This window comes from Haplochromis burtoni, unplaced genomic scaffold (assembly GCF_018398535.1).
Source record: "Haplochromis burtoni strain Fernald_Lab_line unplaced genomic scaffold, NCSU_Asbu1 Contig_288, whole genome shotgun sequence".
Lineage (NCBI taxonomy): Eukaryota > Metazoa > Chordata > Actinopteri > Cichliformes > Cichlidae > Haplochromis > Haplochromis burtoni.
The window spans coordinates 316074-338276 of record NW_024582649.1 but is presented as its reverse complement, the minus strand read 5'-3'; the positions used below and the strand labels follow the sequence as shown (position 1 = coordinate 338276).

Genomic DNA, 22203 nt, shown 5'->3' with positions numbered 1-22203 from the left:
ACAACATGTAACTGACAACAGTCAAAGGAAAATTCTATAAGAACAATGCATAAACTATCTATTAGATAAATTATAAGATCGTTAAAAGTGACAAGAAAAATATATGTTCTATAGATTGAAATAGACATGATGGTTCTACAAGAGATTTTGTTTTGAATTCCACAGTATCCCCACAGATCAGAGTGCTGCACTGGGTACAGTTTAAACATGGGAAATTCCCACGTGGTAAGGTAAAGTCAGCTCCAATCAATACATCTCTCAGATTTTTGGCATATTTATCATCAAAGGTCAGAATATCTTTGAAAGAGTGACCTTATTAAATGGTCACTGGTGTTTAAAGAGGCATATTTTTATTTCTGTAGAAAGAAAGTATCACATTTTTAGACTGATTTTATGGAATGGTATTTATTTATTTATTCTTTGTTTGTTTTTATACCACACTTAGTTAATGATGAATAAGAACATTTTAGGAAAGAGTTAAATGATTTGAAAATTCCATCCATTTGATTGCGCTTATCCTTTCCAGGGTCACTGGAGCCTATCCCGGCTGTCTTACAACAAGAGGCAGGGTACACCCTGGACAGGTCAAAAGTGTGTCGCAGGTCTAAGACATAAACAACCATTCGCACCTAGTGTTTTAATTAACCTAACCCTATGGGCTCAAAATGTGGTCATAAATATTTTGTACGTGTGTGCGTAAAAAAGATTTGTATGTGTAAAAAAGATTTGTGTGTGCATCTAGTACAGGTAGCGCTGCTGCAAAAACCCACAGAGCCCAGCAGCCAGCACAACAAATTCTGGATCCTTTGCTTTTAGTTAGCAGTTAGCATTAGTAGCACATCCTGCGTCCCATGTGAATGGACTTTTATGCTGCGCACTGTGACTCACAGCAATGGTCCCGGGTCAGCCCTGACTTTGTGTTAAACTAATCCTAAAGTAATAATGGTATTTCTAACCACTGATATAGCACAACTTTATCCTTTCAACAGCTGCTGAAAGTTAGGGGACCTAGCTGCTATCGGATATTTATATAGAGATCCTCCAGCTTCAAACTGTATCACCCTTCAAGGACCTGCAGTTCAAAAAAGCGCCCCTCCGACAGCCAAACCCATCTGTTCTCTGATTGGATTGTTACATTTGTGATTGACATGACATTGACCAATCAGATGAAAGGAAGAAAAATAGGGTCAAAATCCGTACTTGTAACTTGCAGGGGTTTTTTTTCTAAGTCCACACACAAATCTTTTTTACACATACAAATCTTTTTTACGCACACACAAATTTTTTTACACATACAAATCTTTTTTACACATACAAATCTTTTTTACAAGTACAAAATATTTATGACCACATAACCCCACTAACTGCATGTCTTTGGACATTAGGAGGAAGCTGGAGTACCCATGAAAACACCGTGAAAGATCCTGGCCTGATGGTGGAATTGAACTCAGGACCTTCATGCTGTGAGGCAACAGTGCTAACCACTGTGCCGTTAAAACGGCAGGTCTAGTGCTATACCTTTATAGTATCCACATGGAAGTTTGTTTGTTTTTGTTCAGTTCAGTTTGATTAAATTTTGTTTATATATGTTTGTGCCAAATCACAACCTTACAATTATACAGAGAAAACCCCAACAACCACAGCGCTCCCTATGAGCAAGCTTGGTGACAGTGAGAAGGAAAAACTCCCTGTTCTGCAGGAGGAAGAAACCTCCAGGCATACCTGGCTGGTTGTGAGGATTCAGTTGATATGAAGGCAGAAAAACGTCCATAAAGAACCAAATGGTTGTTTTCTACAAGCTTTTTAATGTTTTTTAATTGGTCATTTTAACATGGAAGTCTAAAGAGTGCCCTTCCTGCTTGGCCCCAGAAGGTTTCACTTAGTTTGTGCTTAAATTCTAAACCAAAGGTGTGACACGGTGTGGTCTCTCTGTCCTCCTACACACTCCTGACCTCCTCTCCTTTTCCCCTCCCCTCCTTTACTTTCACCTTCCTTCTCTTCCTATTTTTTCTGAGCTGTTAGCACATGAATATCTGTCAGCTATTTTCCCCACTGTACGTTCCCTTCACATTGGCACGACACTTTGTGTTTCTGCTTGCAAGCACTAGTCTAACACAATAGTGCTTGAAGCTTAACAGCTTTTTATGCTTACGTAAGTGTGACTGTGCATGTGTCTCCCTGCCAAACCCCTTCACCTTGTATCCAAATGCCCCCCTCCTTCTGCCTCTATATTCATCACTATTAGAGATCCATAACGCTTCCATTCTGCTGTAGCTCCCTGCCTTCAGCTGAAGAAAGCACTCAGCTTTTTGATCTGCCCAAGCAGCTCAGCTGTGGACAGCTCCCTCATGAATGAATTTTCGCTGAACACCAATGGCACAAGCTGCTTCCTCAGACAAGATGCCCATGTGCTGAGCTGTCATACTGCAGCGTTAAACCATCGCTGTGATAAGTGAGCACTTGAAACATGGAACCTGAAACGCATCATCAGCTACAGATTTCTTTTTGCCGATGTGCCGTCATGGTGCCAGACATGCGTGGTTTTCTAATATGCAAACTGTCAAAGTGTTAAAATCTCATTTGTTTCTTTTGTTTGTCGAGCAGGTGTCAGATGAAACATTGCTTCCATGACACTGATCACACTGGAAAACTAACAGATTAGCTTTTATCAACTGGAAGCTTCAGGAAGGCTTCGCTGATATAGAATGGACTTGGCACATAAAGGTTCAGCATAGGCAGACTTTTAAAATGCAGGATATCCACAGAGACTTTTGCCTCTCATAGTGGCTCGGCTTCAGGGTGGGGATAGTTTTGTTCAGTACAGACCATTGTTACATCCTGTAGACTACAGGGGATTTCAAAAAGTAACTTAACATGTTAAAAAAAAGTCAACAAAGTCTTCGCTGCCTGTGCTCCACTTCTTCACTCCAGTTTCATGAAATTTGGTGGGGTAGTTTCTGGGATAACATATCTCCACCACCTATATTCCTAATGATTTAGTAATCCTCTGACCTTTCCTCTAGTCAGGTTCTGATGAGACTTAGCTTTTCTTGTTAAGACATTAATTAGTAAAAAACACAAAAATAATGCTATTTTCCGAGTAAAATTACAAGGCCTGAGAATAAACCCTCTGCAGACAACATGGGCATCTTTAGATCTTAAGAAACCTTTTACTAATAATATACTGACAACCCATAGAGAACATTATGTATAATCTGTTATATAAGTTTAATAATTCACAACAAGTTTTCCTGGGCATAAAAAAAGTTTTCAAAATTCTAAAATTTTGAAAACAACTTTAAGCTGAGTTAGTAGCCAGAAAAACTACCACGTTCATTAAACTTTGTCCCAAATCTTAAGTTTTGTTTGACTACAGTGAAAGAAAAAACGAAATTTTCAAGCAAAATGATTTCTTACTCAGACTCAATTAGATTTTATTTACAAAGTTCCTAATCACATCAGCAGTTGCCTCAAGGTGTTTTACAGTAATACAGAGAAAACCCCGACCTGTAAGCAAACACTTGGCGACAGTGGGACAGAAAAAGTACCTTTGAACCTTTTGCTTCCTAGAGCATCGGAGAGCAACTTGGGGTTAGTATCTTGTCCAAGATTATTTGACATGCAGACTGGAGGAGCCACGGATCGAACCACTAACCCCAAATTGCTCTCCGATGCATCCATCGGAGTATGAATGTGTGTGAATGTATGAATGTAGTTAGGAAGCACTCAAAGTTTAGAAGAAAGTGTTTGTGTGATTGGGTCAATGTCGCATTTTGTATAAAGCGCTTTGAGTACTCTGGGAGAGTAGAAAAGCGCTATATAGAATGAGTCCATTTACCATTTAGATGACCTGCTCTACCTCCTGAGCTACAACCACCCCAAAAAAGAATCGTCCAAATACTCTCCAGCTGCTTGGCTTCATGCCTTCCTTATTTACAAACCAGTACATTAAACTAAATAAGGAACAAGAAGTTGTGAGCTATAAGAGAAACTTCATTTGACTGCCTACTCGAAATACCCAGAAGTGGTAGGTGGGCATCAGGCACATGCGACAGTAACAGCTCACCATCAATGTGAGTTACTGTAACATAACTGAAATATGTGTCAATTCAAATAATCTTGTGTTTTGGTTATGCACATTTCAAATTATCTTAAGTAGAACAAGAGAAATAAAAGACTGAAGAAAGAAAATGAGAAAATTCAGAAAAATTGAGTTTTGTTGCAATTTAATAGCAGTGAGTTATCAGTATAGCAAAAAAAAAAACATGGCTCGAACCTTGAGGGAAATCCACCAGTCAAAGAAGAAAAAACAGATGTTTGCCAGAATTGTCACAGAGTATGAAATTAAAAGAAAAAGGTTAAGATAATCTATATTTTTTTCAAAACTAGCGCGGGATCTGTGAAAGCCATCAGAAATTGTGACTTATTTTTAAAAGTTGATCACAAACTCCAGTCCAGGCACTGAAATCCTCCTTAGTGCGTCTTTCATTTTACTTCTACACAGAGCCTTAGAGAAAATGTTGTTATCTAACCACAGCCAAACTGTTAGACACCTTAATAACATTCATTTTGTTCCACAGTTTTGCCTGGGGGGGTTGGAGTGTGCGTATGTTTGACACGGGAGGAGGAGGAGTGTATGCGTGTGCATGTGTGTGTGTGTGCATGTGGGGGGGGGTTACCTAAGGAAAAAATAAAAACAGCTTTGTTCAGGAGTTGATGCTTATTTCACAAAATATTATGACACTGTCTCGGGTTATAAAAATTATTCCATAACCAAAACACCGCGGCTTCAATCGCGGCACCATCTGTCTTTCACGGCACATTTTAGCATCAAATCAAACGCTGACATGCTCACTGAGTGTAACAGCGCGTCAGCTGACTGCCTGCAGTGTAGAATGAAGGATGTAAAGTGTAAATGTCAGAGCGCTCTAACCTGCTGCTCTCCCAGCTCTCTCTTCAGTCTGTTCTGCCACTGCAGCGCCTGCATCACGATCGCTTCCCACCTTCTCTCTAGGTTGATAGACAGCAGCTGCAGGGCCTCTCTGTGCTGCTCCGCATCAGGGCCCACCTCAGCCATGGGGCCCGACTGCTTTAGGGTGGGGATTAGATCGATTTATTGTAAGAATTGACAACAGAATTTATTCTTCTCAGGGTTTCAAAAGTCTAAAAATTATAAATATAAAATTTAACATTTCTAAAGTATATTTTGTGAGTTATATATAACTTGTGTCTTTTGCTGGTGAGGTGAATCCACAGTTCTTTTACATTGGCAGCCAACTTTCCATCATCTAAGTTGTGTTTTCCTTTACCCACCTGGCTCTGTTGTAGCAGCTTCTGGCACAGTTTCAGAACAGAGGAGACCCCACGCCGTCGGGCTTGAATGTCCGAACACAGGGGCTGGATGGCAACATGGAAGAGAAAGACGAGGAGAGTGAGGTCAGAAAAGCAGCTCATTTGCACAACAACAAGAAATGCTGAGCGTCAGCTCATTAGTTCAAACTTCTTGTAGAGGTTGGAAAATCATATTGTGGTTTGTTTCACGTTAGCTAAGCTCCCCATTTCCTTTAAAAAAAAATTAAATTCCAACTTCAAACCTTAAATTGGTTTGGTTTTTGGATACAAAAAAGTCCCATACCAAAAATATTCAATTTTTTTCCTGCTACTTTTTTAGATTTCAAAAAAATCTGAGTTGCTCTTACAACCCCTAAAGATTCCTGCCAAAAGAAAAAGACAAATCGTATGCGTCCTCTTTCATGCAACACTATGCTCTCTTAATTATTTATTTATTTAAATAAATATATTTAAATAAATATATATTTATTTACATTTTTTTGTTAGTACTTCTTACTTTACTGTAATATGTTTATGGTTAAAAGTATGTCAAGAAGTACAATTTATGTGCTTCAACGAGGCTCAACTCAATTTGCAATGACAGTTTTCATGTACTGCGCAGGATAATTAGCTGTACTTTTCTGGTTTGATCATAAACTGTTGGTTTCTTTTACAGACTTACTGTCATTGCCCCTGATCCCTCCATCTTTCTTGTACAATGTTACCAATGTCCCGAATTTTCATTAATACTAACACAGGGAGAAATTATGGGCACAATTATGAAAATAACACCCTAAACATTAAATAAACCAGAATTATTCATTTCTCTAACAATAAAAGATCAAGAAAGAAGACCTACATTCGCTGCACTTCACTGTAGTTAAATTCTGGTCATTCATTACAGTTTTTTAGCATAAAGTCAAATTCAGCACACAGATCCTTGATCAGCAGCAACAGTGCATAAAATAAATGACAACAGCCAATATTCCCCCTCTCTGCTTCCCTCCCGGCTTCTGTCTAATAAATGCAAAAAAAGAGGAAAAAAAAGAAACAAGGATTGGCAGTGCCTATTATAAATCACTATATGCTGATGAGTTTCCACACTCAAAGGTCAGTGTGTGTGTGTGTTTGCATGTTTCAGTGTTTACTCGTGCAGGCTTGTGCATAAAGTTTGTGTAGCAGTGGGTGTATGTGCAAACATATGCATATATTTCTGTGTGTGAGACAGCGAATAGAGGGGACAGCCTTACTCCTCTGCGGCAGGGACCAAGCACGTCCAAGCCCCAAACTATTTATGCTAATCCTGCCTGCTCGCTGAAAAGCACTTCCTTTACATTTTCTTTACATTTTTCCAATAAATATTAAACACTATTACAATGAAATGGGATTCTCTCTCTCCCTCCAACTCTCTCTCGCTCTCTCTTTCTTGCGTGCGCACACATTCACACTTTGCCTCGTTCTCACACACACTCAACACTTCTTCTCTCGTCTTTCATCTCCTCTTTCCCGCTCTCTTCAGTTTAGCATATTTGTGGCTTGCCTGGTTGTCTAAACAGAAGATGGGGATGCAGAATACAGCAGACAGGATCAAGAGGACAAGCCAAGTGTGTGTTCGCGTGTGTGTCTGTGGGGTGGCAGATAAATTTATTCCAAACAGGAGGTGTGTATTACATTGAGGGAGGAGGCTCTAAACAATGAAACGACTGAGTGATACTCATTCCGCGCCAAATAAGTGCAGCGGACAGCACGGAGGAAGCACAGGAAGACGTATTAAATTAGATTGGGGCTGGAACAACACTTTGAAAACCAAAGATGCTGATTGAGAAATGTTTTCAAAATGAGCTTTTTAGCATGTGAGAAACTTCTCTATATCACTCGTTGGGCAGTGAAGACCAGTCCATCCGTTTGCTTCGGTGGTGATGCGAGATCTTTCTGCTCCACAGAAAACCAGCTGTGTGCTTCCTGATGGATTACGACAGGTGTACAACTTATTGCCATCCACAAACAAATTTAACAGGCTAACAGACCCATTTTTGAGCTGTCTACTCAACCGTGTCTTGCAAACTCATTTGCTTCAATACTTAATCAATACAGTCATGTACAAAGACTGTGTAATGATTCACTGTATATCCCAATGTAACTGTGCCCTAAGGTTTAGTAATAGACTTTAAATCTAGTTTCTTTTATTAGGCTTCTGATAAGTGTCTAGTGCACAGCAGAACCATGGATAAACCATTATAGTACAGACCAGGGGTTTTCAACTAGGGAAACAAATGTCTCGTGAGGGTACTGCTACAGAAGAATAGCGCTATGGGAAAAGTGTGAATTCATTATTAAATTTTAAAAATTGATATTAAATACAATTGACGGCTGACATATCAGGCCAAGAGTAAGACTCAGTAAAGACAAACATAACTGATTAAAAGTTGAAATACAGCTGCTAGCTAAAGTTCAGAACAGGAAATTGTAAATAGTTTTTGTAAAAGCACCATTTCAAATCACAGTGGGCCTTCTGCTTTGTCATCTCATATCTGACTAAAACTTTCACATTCCAGATGAAAAACTAAATATGTAGAATACTTTTTAACATTAAATTCGACTATACTAGTTTGATTCAACTTTCATGCTGGGTTGAGCAAATATGTTAAGTTGTAACCCAAAACCAAAAATATTAGTGGACTGTCTAATCTGAATAGAAGCAAATTCTGGAGAATTATAATGAAAAGAAAATTATTTAGTTAAATCTATGCAAATATTTTGTTTTCGAGAACCACATTGTAACCATGCACATTGTCCTGGAGGTCTTAAACATGGAACTATGTAGCGTTTTCATATATAATGCCCCCCATAAAGTTTGGGGAAACACTTTGTTCCCCCTCTGCTTCTTAATGTAAAATTCTAAATAAAAAAAATCAGACATGATTAAATTGCAAAAGACTTTCATTTGCATGCATTTCAGTTGCACAATGTAGAAATTAGAACACTTTTTATACCTTGTCCCACCCTTCAGGGCACCACTTCAGTATTTCATGAGTTTTCAATGCCTTTTAGTATTATTTAAACTTAACCTGAATTATCAGTCTGGAAATAGCAGATAGAGTACATCTCGAAAATGGGAAACTGGTGGGTGTTTAGCAGAAAATGCTCTAAAAACGTAATAATCTGAGATTAAAAGACCTGTTTAACAACAGATAGCACAGTATAGATAAACTGTTAGCTAACAGTTGCTAAGTATAAAGAAATGAATAGCTGCTAAAGTGTGTATTAATTGAGATAACTAAAAATCTGTTTGAAAACATTTGGGGGACGTTGGTGTAGTTACCAACAGAGCACTGATGCCGTCTCCAACAGTGTTAGCTGCTTGGTTCTATAATACTTTAAGAATATTTGCCTTGTTAATTAAATGATGAAGAGCCTTGTAGGCAGGACTAATGTGAGTGCGATCTGCTTTTGTTAAACACAAGAATATAATGATCCAAAAACTATGAAGAAAAAACTAACAAAAATAAGCCCTTTCCTCCCAGCATGACATGAAATTAAGTAAAAAGATTCAGGTCTCAAGAAAAACATGACTTCATGTAGAAGAAAACTATATGTGGGTACCAGGAAAAATAGACACAACTTCACTGTTTGTCAGTGCAAGTGCAACAAACTTCTCTTTGAGAGAATTTATGGTAAAGGTTATGTGTTTTCACAAAGGGAGTTTACTCTTTTTGTCTATATTAAAAACACCTTTAAAAACACATTAACATGGATATGAGTGGTATACCAACAGTTGCATTACTTGTGAAAGTCACAAGTGTTATGCTCGCAGATTGGTAAGCTTTACAGAGCAAAACTCTGTTCTTTGTGAATTCATTTCCATACAGAAAGGAAAAAAGAGGGATTCCTAAGTTTCTATTGTTTCTGCACTGCTGGTTTTTATGCACTGATCCCCCCCTCTCTCACTCTCTTTTTCTCTGGACCGGTCTAGCCTGGCTGGGTCCGTATTGACTCAGAGGGCTCTACAGACACAGTTGGACAAATATTTGCTAAAAAGCTTTTCTTCAAAAATACATGGGAAGCCATAGAGTGGCTGCGGAGAAAGAGATGGAGAATGTAGAGGGGAGGTTGAGATGGACAGAAAAGCCAAAAGCAAGTGTGAGATAGGTCGACAAAGAGGTGAAGGCAAAAACGAGGGAAATGTGCAAAAGAGTGAAGACTGAGAGAACAGACTAGTGAGACTAGTGAGGGAATAGAAAAGACAAAACAAAGGTAATCGTAAACAAAGGCAGGAAATTTGCTCTTTTGGGAAATGATGACTCTATGGTGATACCCCTCAGCCTTTTAGTAAACATGCCTATGGTATCAATTTCAAAAACTTTGCCTTTTTCTCAAGTTATCACATTCACAAGATTTTCAGAAAACTTACGCTGACCTTGAGGTCGAGGTCACTGAGATTCGAGCTCGTCTACGATTTTTGGTATCAATTTAAAAATCCTACATCGCCACCGTAAGTTTTCGCATTCACATGATTTTCAGAAAACCTGATCGTGGACCTATGACCTTTAGGTCAAGGTCAGTGAGATTTGAACTCATCCAAGATTTTTAGCAGATGAACCTACGGCACTAATTTGAAAATCCTACGCGACTTCCTTCTTCAGTGATTGCAGTCACAAGACTTTCAGAAAACTTGACCTCTGACCTCAGTCTTGTGGTTGAAGTCATTGAGATTATAGTAGATACGCCTATAATATCAAGTTAAAGCTCCTACATTGCTTCGGTCTCCTGTTGTGCCATTTGCAAAAAACTTTGTGATTCTGTTGATCTGCTTTTCCATAACTGTCACAAGTTAGACCAGGAAATCAGTGTTGAGTGTGTCCAGTTGTTGCCCCTTTTTTTGCCTCTTTTTTTTAAATGGGACTTTTAATGACGATTTGTGGCCAAGTGTGAAGCTGCTAGGATGTGAGTCAGCACCACTAATTGTTCACATGCTGGCCTCAGAAAGGTAAACTAGTTTACCTAAACTGGTGATAAAGCTTTAAAATTTCAAAACACACTATATTATATTCAAAACATACGCCTTTTAATCAGTTTAAGTTGAAGGACATAGATCAAGGGTGTCAAATATAAGGCCCTGGGGGCAGAATTGGCCTGGCAATTCTGTAAAATGTAAAATTGCCTAAAGAAAACTCTTCCAGTTGAGTTATTTGTCCTATACAAGAATATATACTGGAGTTTGTGTAACATACACCAAACATGTGCGGTGTGAAAGCATTTTAAGTATCAGGAAATCTTACTTGTGGGTGAGCATAAGATGAAGTGAGAGAACTACTGAAGTAAACTAGCACTGTGTCAACACCAGTGCTGGCACTGTATGAGACTGTTATGGTTCAAATGGAGCAAAAGAGACACTCTTGATTTAATGAGTACTTCACCAACACAAGACCTAATTAGAAATGAGAAAACAGAGATTTAGAAAATAAGTGGACAAAATTAGCATCCTTGGCGAGGCTTCTGGCTCATCCAGGTTGCCAAAGAGAAGAATTCATGAGGTTTCAGAGGAACCTCTAAGTCCTTCGTGTTGAACAGGTTGTGGTCCTTCAGCATCTGATCGGGAATTGTCCATTTCACAGCCTTCTCGAGCGTCAGACCAAGAGAAGCTGTTAATGGCTTGTGTAGATCTCTCCAGATTGTCATATTCAAAGCTAACCAGCAGAAGAGACACTCAAAAGACAAATGATTTCACTATCTCCTCATTTGCTTTCTCTCTGTCTCTCTCTCCCTCCCTTCATGTATCTCTGTCACTCAACATTTTCTTTCAGGAAGAGTGACCGGCTCACGATAAACAAAAGGAAAAGGATCTGCTCTCCTCTTTCTATAATTCCCCCTTCACCCTCTTCCTCTCTCACTCCTTGGCTTTCTCAAGCTTGATCTCTCACTCTCCCCTACTCCATCCTGCTCTATCTCTCTCATTCTTTAAATCTCCTTCTCCTAAAAACAAAATCCTCTTAACTCTCCGCCACCTCCTCATCTCCACAATCTAATTACCAAGACCTGCCGTGAGGAGAGGGATGCAGGGAGGTGTGAGAGAGGGAGAAAAAGCAAAAGACAGAGAGAGGAGAGTGGAGGTTGTTACTGTGGTTGCTATGTCAGTGTTTCACGAGTGGAAAGCACTTTGAAACAGAGGTGAGACAGAGACATAAGAATAGAAGTGGGTAAGATGTGTCATTTTCTGAATATAGTGTCTTTAAAAAGCCATCATTCTTGGATTAAAATAATCAGGATTCATTAGTGTTGGGGCTTTTCCACCAAATCCTTTTCTGCGATTTCACAAATGAAGGTTACACCAAAAAATCTCTTCAAAACAATAAGCAACAGAACTGAACCTATATAAAACAATACATACAATATCTATCGGAAAACCTGTTTTGAATACTAGACAGTAAATCTAATGATATATTTAACAGTGTCTTTCAATACCTGAGCGTTTTTTGTATTTTGCTGTTTGCCAAAAAATTACTACAGCCTGACAAATACGGAGGGACGGAAGAGATAAACTGTGATGTGAACACCGAGAAACATTAATAAAACTCGAACTTGTGGACTTCTCAAACTTACTGGATTATTTCTCATCAGCACCCGAAGAAACAAGCACCGTTTACCACAAGTGTTCAAACTGTTGGTCATGCAATCTATCCATCCATCCATTTTCTACTGCTTATCTTTTTTTTTTCAGGGTCGCGGGGGGCGCTGGAGCCTATCCCAGCTGTCTTAGGGCGAGAGGCAGGGTACACCCTGGACAGGTCGCCAGTCTGTCGCAGGGCTAACACATAGACACAGACAACCAGTCGCACTCACATTCACACCTATGGGCAATTTAGAGTTTCCTATTAACCTGTTCCTAGTAACTGCATGTCTTTGGACCGTGGGAGCAAGCCGGAGTACCCGGAGACTCTCAAGACCTTCTTGCTGTGAGGCAACAGTGCTAACCACTGTGCTGACCCGATCTAATTCAAAGTAAATGTTGTGTAAAACACCAAACGTGAAGATCACCAGTTAAAAAAAAAACAAAGGAAAGAAAACAAAGTCAGATAGCCACAGCGAGGGTAACCAGAAATAGAAAGAACAAAAAGAAAATGTAATAAAAAAAGAAAGACAACTACATAAAGGCATAATGAACAAGAAAAACAAATGAGAGACAATGCGGAGAGCAGACAAGGGCAAACTGTAAAGGATTCTGAGACAGAAATGAAGAGAGCGATGCACAGAGAGAGGGAAGGAGAATTTTGGCTGCTTGCGTGGTGACCCAGCGGATATTTCAATCAATTACCATTAATTAGAAATCTCTGATTAATTCTATTTGTTGATTAAGTCAATTAAAACCACAAGCACTCGTTATCGCACAACGAGCCTAATGAATTCCTGTCGACAATTTGTTCCCACACACATATTCCCTCTGCTGCTGCTAATACCGCCTAAAGCTACCCAAACTTTGTTGTTTGCATACTCTTTCCCATCTTTCTCCTCTTTTCTCTTCAACTCTCTCTCCTCATCTGACATTTGTCTTCTTCTTTCTCCTCCCTCTTTCTCATCCTCTTCTTTGTCTCTCTTCATCTTTGTTACAGTTTCATTTCGTCTATATGTCTAATTGAATTCATACAAAGACTAACGTTACAGAGCAAGCACACTCGGCTCCGTCGGTTCGTTGAAGAGCACCTTGACAGACGTCATTATGCAGAAAGCCCGTCCTTCAGGGTTTGGAGGCTGAAACAAGGATAGGAAACATCTATCCTGGTGTGTTGGTCGGGACTGGAGAATCAGTGTACATGGTTGCAGAACAAATCCACAACCTTGCTAGATTTTTGTTTTTACGAGAAGTTAGATTATTGTTCTGGAGTTTTGGTTAATACCAGTGGACGGAAAAAACATCAAGAAGTAGGGTTAAAACATCTTGGATCATGTATTGGTTTAGAGTGGGCAGTGTTTCGGTTTTGTTGGATCAGCTCCATCATCTCTTACCTCCCGTACAAGATGTCAAAATTGTCACAAAATGTTACAAATGGCCAAAGTTAAGAATTATTCTTTAAGACAACATTTGACATTTTATTTGATTGTGCAATGGTTGTAATCAGAAAGGGACAAAACATCTCAGGTACACTGATCAATATCAGCAGACAATATATAAATATAAAAACTTGTTCCCAGTGCCGTACAGCATCACTTCCAATGTCATTAACGTTAACTCAAACTAAACTAAAAAGTAGATCTGAAAAACATTTTAGTTAACAAAAAGCAGGGAACGTTGTTGCTCTGAGGCGACCACAGTCACCGTAGTTTTGTATTTTCTAATTAGTTCATTTTGACATTTTGTTTTTAATTCAGTTTAGTTTCTGTTAATTTACAGGGTGACTTTTCTTGTTTCAAAATGTTTAATTAAGTTTACCTTGTATTACCTTCAGTGCTAGTTTGTATTTTTTTTACTTTCATGTATTGATTGATTGATAATACTTTATGTACCCTGAGGGAAATTGTTTCTAATCTGGTTTTCCTAATCTTGAACCATTTCAAGATTAGGAAAACCAGTATAGGCATTACAATAAATAATGGTCAGTTTTAATTTTTTGTTTTAGATAATTCAAACCTAGTTTGGGTTTTTAATTTAGTTGTAGGCCTTAATAACCTTGATCTGAATAAATAGTCTCAGTAGTCTCAATAGTATCTCAGTTTATTACTGTCAATGACAGCAATGTTTGAGACATTTTGAGTTTTACTTTTATTATTCTAGATGTTTACATAAGTGCTAAACATGTCTGACTCTATAATACACAAAAGACTTCAGTATAAATTTGTCACACCTGAGACAATTTGTTGGGTGTGTAGCTAACAGCCGAGCTGTACTGAAACCATGAAAAGAGACAGCTCTCTAGATTACGTTCATCTACTTTCATATGAATAGACATGAGGATTACTTGCCAAGATTAGATTACTGGATAGATTACTGATGCTCACTGTGTATTGACCGCAATGAACGTAGTAATAACTACAGATGCTGCCACTTAAAATGGGCGGCTCATCAGTGACGGGATCATGACGGCTTCCCGAATGAATTCTGATCGATTGCCGGCCGATGGGTGGCCGTAATGATATCCCCCGCCGAAGACTAGGATGATGTAATGATGAGTAGTAACACAGCTAAGCGTCATTGAGTTAAACCAGTAGTAATGTCTTGTGTATCCACCAGGGGGAGCAGTGTGGAGGCAAATTTATTTATTTACAAGTTTGCCTCAATATATAATTATACTTTTAAAATTTGTTCAGTGATTCTATAATTATGACAGAATCAGCATGTCTACAAAATATTGGTATCGATACATGTTTGCAGCAAATACAATCCAGGTTGTGCACATCAAACAAGAAACTCCATGTACAAACAGGTAGCAGGGAATTAACAGTTATTAGTGTTCAGCCTGGTCTTTATGAGCACTTATACTCTCTCACTCAAACTGTCACAAAAATATAATTTGTTTTCAACGATGTGGTCGGGAGAATATTAACAGCTGATACCGATTTCGTACATTTTCTATATCGTTTCTTGGGATTGTGCAATCAAAGCTTTGTCATCATCATATGACCCCTAGAGCTGATGTAACCAAAGGGATGATATGATGTAACTGTGAGAGCATGTACGCTACTCCTTGAAACAAATTGAAGGTTTCAACAGAAAACACAAAAACTGAATATCAAATAGGAAAAACTTACATTTATAGAATTCACATAGTATTGTATAGTACATGGAAAAAGCTTTCCCCTCTAAGGTTTGAGGAAATGTTTCACAAAGCAGCCAAAGAACAACTTTGAAGCACCTTCTAGGTGAAAGTCTGACCTCTCTTATGGAAAATATAAAGAAATTATGGGTTTTGTGAATGATATCAACTTATTATATTAGATTTAAAATGATGTTTGCTGGAAATAGATTTGGTGATTTGCAGTGTAAAATGTCTGAATGATCAAACTGAGTGTAAAGCTTTATCCATTTATTTTTTTACATTTTCAAAATGTAAGTTTTTATGTTTTAATGGGTGAATAGGTTCACAACGAAAGCTATCAAAAGAACAGCTGTTTCAGCTTTATTTATATAGCGCTAAACCAAAATGCGCCATGTACTCAGTGCGCTTTATATTATAAGGCACTGCCCTGACAAGAATACTGTCCAAAACTATAACTATCCAAGTAAGAGGTTTTCTTTTAAGAAAACGCCATCTCCTGGTTACACTCTTCAATTGGGTGAACAGGGTGTATTTATGGGGAAAAGTCGATACGCCCCAAGAGAAGAAAGGGGGACTCCCAGTGACTGACATTCAGCTGACATCTGATTGTCAGTTAACAGTCAGCCGGCAGTCCTCTGGCTGAAAGTGTCAATTCTGAGTGGCTGTATTTGTATCAGGTAACACAGCTGACTATTAAAACCAGGTTAGACATTATTGTCCTTCACATCATTTCTGTATGGAGAAACAACTGTATCTGGTTATTGGGAAGGCTTTTAACCTGAATTAAAGGTTTTTATGTTTCCAACTACTCCTCAGTGAACTCTGTGATTGTCTTTCCTTTAAAACACATGTGAAGTTGCTTAACTAATATGCACTATATCACCTTATAAGATTTCTCCAAATGGGTCACACCACATTATGGAATGAGACTCGATGTAATACTTCCAGTGACTCAGAATCCATCTGTTTCAGGCTCACTGTTTTTTAACAGCACATATAAATGGGCTCTGAAAGACAGCAGGATTCATTAAGGGCTTTTAGAGCAATTCACTGAAAATGGAAGCAGACAATAAAGTAAAACGTACCTCTCCCACTCACTTTACCGCTGTGTTTGTCAAATTTACAGCAAAACCTGGAAACCCATGTGCATTAAAATATTAAATTAATACTCACTGGCAATGTGAGAGCTTGACGCCAAAGTTTGGGTTTTTACTCTGACATCTCTCATGATAAGGACAGAGATCAAAGGTCAGATAGTTGTATGATTTCATATTGCTCCTATCCAAAAAGAGTGATAGATTTGCAGAGATTACTGCTTACAGTTCATCAGTGTCCATCACTGTTTATGATCATCATAACCACTACAATGAATAGAAAACATATTAAAAATAACAGTTTAACAAGAGTTCAACTGTATGGCTGGTAATGTTTCCCCTGAAAGTGCAAATCTATTTGCCTGTGTGTGTGTTTGTCAGGATGTTGGACCCCATCACAGCAGGATCAGTCTCATCAGATCTTAACGAGTTAAAATGTGATCCTGAAGATGCCAGCCAAGGTTGGAAGTGCTCAAGCAGCGGGGCTATGGGGCTAAAAAAGTGAAAGCATTGCACAGTTGATGTGAACTGCATCTCCTCTAATGCTTTCTTCAAATGCTTAAAATGCTCATATTTAGCCATTAAAATAACATCTTTACAGCCTGATATAAACTAGCACTGTAGCTAATTCATCCATACATAACTGCATGGGGGAATTTTTTTTCCATCAATTCAATCTAATTTGATCCTGTTAAAACAAAAAATTTAAACATCTAAATCAACTGGAATTCTCGACAGCGTTTTCCTGGTGACTTTTGAAGCAATTTTAATGGAATTATCTGACAAACAATATGACGAGCTGGGAGCTACACCTCATCCAGATGACAGAACTTCTAGTACTTTCTGTATTTTTTCTCAGCATTTTTTAGCAGATATCTGTATCTGTGCATTGTACCTGTATAGTTTATGGAGCTTTTAGATTAGATTTAGATTTACTTATTGTTCTTTCAGAAATTCCATTTGTGCCGATGGTGATGGTCTGACAAATATATCCACAATAAAGATATCTCAATTACACAAGAAGAAAGTGCCACAGTGCCAAAAGTCAAAACTATGTGCGCGTGACACCCCTATCATACCACATCATATCATTTACAGCTGGATTTGTTCAGCAGATTATACCACAAGATAAAGAAGACCTCTGGGCACAAGATGGGCTGTTCCCTCCAACCCAAGGAAGGTCAGAGGTATTCACCATGAAGAAGGTGTACTATATCACTGAAGATATCTCACCCTTTTTCCACCACTTGTGACTCTCAAAGTTGGGTCATACTGCATTATTGCTGACCTGCAATCTTACCATCCATGTTAACAATCCTACTGAGTTTGCTCTTACTGATTACTGAAAGTGAAAAACACCAGGCAATAAAACAAAACGTTGGGATACTTTTTGCAAATGAACATTAAATAAAACACTGTATACTGTCCGCTTATCCACATCAAACTGTCTCGCTTCTGCATTAAGTATTACTATTGCATAAAGACAGTGGTGTTTGAGTCCAAGTAGGGTTTTCATCAATTGTATCTAAAACTGTATCTAAATATTTATATGGATTTACAACTTGAATACAGTCACCACCCAACACTACCAATGTTACATCAAAATATGTTTCTTTGGTTACCTTGGTGTTTAATTTAAGAAAACTAGCATCACACCAAGTAATAAACTCATCCAGATATTCAGGATACTTTGTCTTATCTTCTGTGTTCAAACCAACAATCTCTGAAAGGACAATTTAACAAAGACATCATTAAAGTCACCAGATGAATTAGTCCCACAGTAATTAGTACACAGAGTAAACAAAGCTGGAGATATGACACTCACCTGTGGTAATAGTGGACGACACTACCACAGTGCGTTAGCGCTGTAATCAGGCAGTCACAAACAACTCAACCCATTAGATGTTTGTGTGTTCTAACCTAGCTAGCACTGGTTTTCCACCTTCTCTCCCAACATTCATGGTCATTCAGGGCCCCAACATGGAAGCAGCCAAAAGACTAGCATTGAGGCTGTGAAATGAACAAGTCACATTCATAGGCTGACAAATGTTTGTCTGCCTGTGGACAGATTTCATCCATCGCAAGAAAGTCTCTAGTTTAAAACCTGTAATTGGTAATTGGGTTAGATTGGTCCGCTAGACAGAATATCGGATTATAAATGAAGCCTTTATTTTAATTGGCTGGATCACAAATACAGACTTTAAACAACCAGTAATTGTTTGGCAGTATTCATGCTCACATGCTGAAATCAACATTATGTTGTTATTCTGAGTGCAGGCAGTCTTCTCTATCCGTACATAAAGATATGTTGCAAGCTAAAAACATGGTGATAAAAATGATATGCAGTCTAATTCTGAAAGTCCCAATATGTGGCAAGCCTACCTACAACATGCAGTAACCCTGACATGAGGCTGGAGATAAAATACTGAGTGAGTGTTTGATTAAAGGAAAGTTTTAAAAAACACCTCTGTGACAGAAAGCTCTGGAGCCTTCACGTGAAAGTCAAAATGGATTACTGCTGACATCATCAGGTCTTATTATTGTAAGTTATTATCTGAAGTCCCTTTGCCCGCTCGACATGCGGCGACATTTTAGGGATGAAAGCTTTACTCTTAAAATATTCAGCAGCAGTAAACAAATGGAGGATATATGAAGTCTTTGTGAGTGAAAGCATTTACTGTTCTCACTAATGCAGCAGGGAGAACGCACCGCGGCCAGTTAAAACGTTTCTATCAATAAAATCCAATCTGCTTCTGTCTCTCTGTATTTCCCTGTATATTCATCTATCCAACTTTCTCTCTTTTTGCTTTTTCTTCCTTTCTTCCTGCATCTCTCTTTAGATGCTGTTCTGTCGCTCTGTGCTAGTGTTGCCAACACTTTCCATTTTCCTCCACCTGACCACTGAGGTGTTCCAGTGTTCTCTTTTCTTCCTCATCCTAAACTTTTATCTTTCCCACCTTTGCCTTTCACCCTGTCTTGTCTGCATGCACTTTTATATGTTGCTGTTATAGCAGATTTAAATTGGTTTGCCTCGTGTCTCTTTCTCTTTCTCGATCACCTTACTTGTGTCTCTGGAGCCCTTTCAGCTTTTTGTCACGGATTAGTGAAATAAATGTTGCGGGATGGAGTCAGTCAAACATCTGAATACTGGAAGGCATGTTAGGCTTAAATGGTCATGGGACTGAATCTTATATAGCTGCTTTCAACTTGGGGTTCAGTACCTTTCCCATATTTAAGCATTGTTTTTTTTCTGTCACTTTATTGTCTTCAAAAAATACGATGAGTGGAAAGTGATGATCCACAATGTCTGTCAACTTCAGTAAACCCTGCAGACTGGACTCAGAGTATCAGAGGCTCACAAACAGTAGTGTATACCATGAACTGAAGGAACAAGCAGAACAGATCAGAACATAAACTGTTGCAAGGTTCTTATATTTCTTCATTTGTGCTTTAAGCAAAAATGCAAGTTGGTATTTATTTATTCAGCAGTCAGTGTTGATCTGTCATGTTTTAATTGTTCGACAGCAGCGATGTGATGAACACTACTAGTGTCAGAAAGTGTCTCTGTCATTCAGCAATCCGACACATATACGTTTTTTAATATGTAGTAATTACTGAGTACCTTATTTTAAATACACCCTGCTTTTCAAGGTCTCCTCGGCTGTATAATGGAGGAAAGATATCAGACTGCGGCGTCCTTAAATAAATACCTGGTTGGTTATGAAAAGTTCAAACTACATGACAATAAAATGTGTCAATTAATCTGCTGTTCTGTTCTTCCTCTGTCTTCATTACTCTTCACTGGCTCTTCCTCTCTATGGCCATAATCGCCTCTTTTTCAGTTTGTTTCTTGATGGTTTTCACAGCGACTAAATGATAATTGTCTTCTCCTTTGTCGTGGCCGTGATTTTCTCTTCCATCCTCCTTCCTTTTGTCGCTGACCGCTCTTGTCTCTCTCTCGCTCGCTTGCTTTCCTCACTTTTCCGGTGTCTCTCTACATCCTTTTGTCTTCAGAGCTTTCTTCTGCTTCTGTCTCTATGCTGGTTTTTGATTCTCCCTCTGTCTCGATTCCTTTAGCTGATGAAAGAGCCGAGTGTTTTCTTCTCCTCCTGAGCAGATGAAGATGAAAGTCTGATCTGTTTGTTGACGCCGTTACCGTGGTAACGTCTCACCTGTTTGCTCGCCTTCAACCCCTAACGAGCAACTCTTAACGAGAAAACACCTCTTCAAAACATCAACAAGCGTGCGAATCAAACACACACGTACCGAACCAAGGCATAAACACAAACAGAACTACAACTAAGAAACACACAGAGACAGGCATAATCAAAAGACACACAAACACACAGCAGCTTGTGTTCTTGGCAGGGAGTCGGTGGATCTTTAATCCTCATCATGCAGCAGGTATCGATATCAGAGCCTCGCTGTCACCTTCTATTAGCTGCCTGAGAGACACTGAGGGAGGGGAGGTGGGCTATGCATGTTATGGAGAGAGGTGTTCACAAAAATATACAACCAAAGGATGGATATATTCAAGTGATTCAGTGAGTAATTAATTCAGGCTTTAAAACCTCCCGATTTGAGACATCTAATCGAGCAAAGAAGCAAATGTTTAAGGGGCAAAAATGGCATCTGGGCGAGACAATTTATAACAGAAAACTTTGCGAGATCTTTCAAGAATGCTCATTCACGTGATCATTGGTCCTCTGTTTGAGAACAAAATCTCTGCCTGCCTTTGCAGCATTTCTCAGCATCGTAGCCAGCAAGAGTAACTTTTAATGTGAAGCAATGTCTCAACACTATCTATCAGCAACACTATCTCTAACCCAAGGCAATCAGAATATATATTTTTTTGTAATTAAATAATTCACCCAAGTCGTTGCAAACACAAAATAATCATTCTAAATAAGAAACAGCAAAAAAGCTGAAATGCAGTAAAGATGTAGGTACTAAAGCATTTCTAGCAGCAATGTGCAGACATTTTAGCTTGTTAAGACAATTCAGTGCTGTCAGGCATCTAAATGCCTCCAAACTTGACAAAAAGCTGAAACAGAACTAGCCACAGAAGTCGCACAACAGATGGTACGAGCCCGACAGAGGCCTGACCTCAACATCATGGAATCAGCCTGGGATTCAGAAGACAGCCTAAATCCACAGAACTCCAGAAAGTTCTTTTCGAACTGTATACTTGTTGAAAGAGTTACTGATCATATGCCTGTAAAACCTGTAAAGTGGGAATTTTGTAAGAGATACAGGGGGGAAACAACTGAAGTTCACATTGTGTGCAAAAATGCTCAAATTCAGCAGTGTGAGGTTTTCAGATGGAGTTGGAATCTTCACCCTGGCTGCCATGTATAGGTTTACTGCCAGTTTTTTGCTCTGGCAATGAGACTACTTGCGACTGCCACAAAATATCAGGACTTGATAAACCCAAACTGGGTACCCGGGGCAAAACTGAACTGTGTTCTGCTCCAGAGATCCGTGACGGTCTGGAGTCCTGGGTAAGATGCCAGATTTGCCAAGTTTGTAATCCAGTCTTGTATGGAGTTGTCATTTAATTATTTCTATATAATTGTTTAAATACACGTGAGGTGGTTGGAATACATGTGAGGAGCATGGTGTTTAAAATAACAATGATATGTTGAATAAGGGGAGTTTTATGTAAAGAGGGTTTACAGCTCTTCAGTTGGCTCTGTCTCTTTGTCTAAAAAAAGGCCCCGTCCAAGCCACAGCAGATCATGTCACAGTGTTTGGAGGTGCATTAAGTGGAAATGCATAGCGACTCCATTTTTAATTTTTTGAAAGGAAAGAGTAGGATTCATGCATAGAGACAGAGACAGGCACATGACACATGTAAGTTGTTTTGGAATAATAAAGTATATCACAGAGAATCGTTGTAATACAGAATTGTGTGCTGGTTTAGAATAAGTCGGGATATAGGTGGGTATGTGTCGATATAAAGGGGGTATGGGTCATAAGTCTTTGAAAGGGAGAGAAAGGATGGACTTGTGATATGGTGTGTGTGTGTG

The 22203-nt window shown here is 38.8% G+C and overlaps 1 protein-coding gene across 2 annotated transcripts in view; it reads right to left on the bottom strand.

Moving 5' to 3' along the window:
- akap6 (A kinase (PRKA) anchor protein 6) overlaps window positions 1-22203 on the bottom strand; it is a 234426-nt gene that overhangs the window by 18457 nt on the left and 193766 nt on the right. The window contains exons 18-19 of one of the 2 annotated variants that reach the window (XM_005941009.3): window positions 5314-5397; window positions 4934-5089 (exon numbers count right to left, since the gene is read on the bottom strand). In XM_005941009.3, coding sequence (XP_005941071.1) covers window positions 4934-5089; window positions 5314-5397 — 240 coding nt within the window. The remainder of the gene's footprint in view (window positions 1-4933; window positions 5090-5313; window positions 5398-22203) is intronic. The other variant, XM_005941011.3, reaches the window with a different exon arrangement.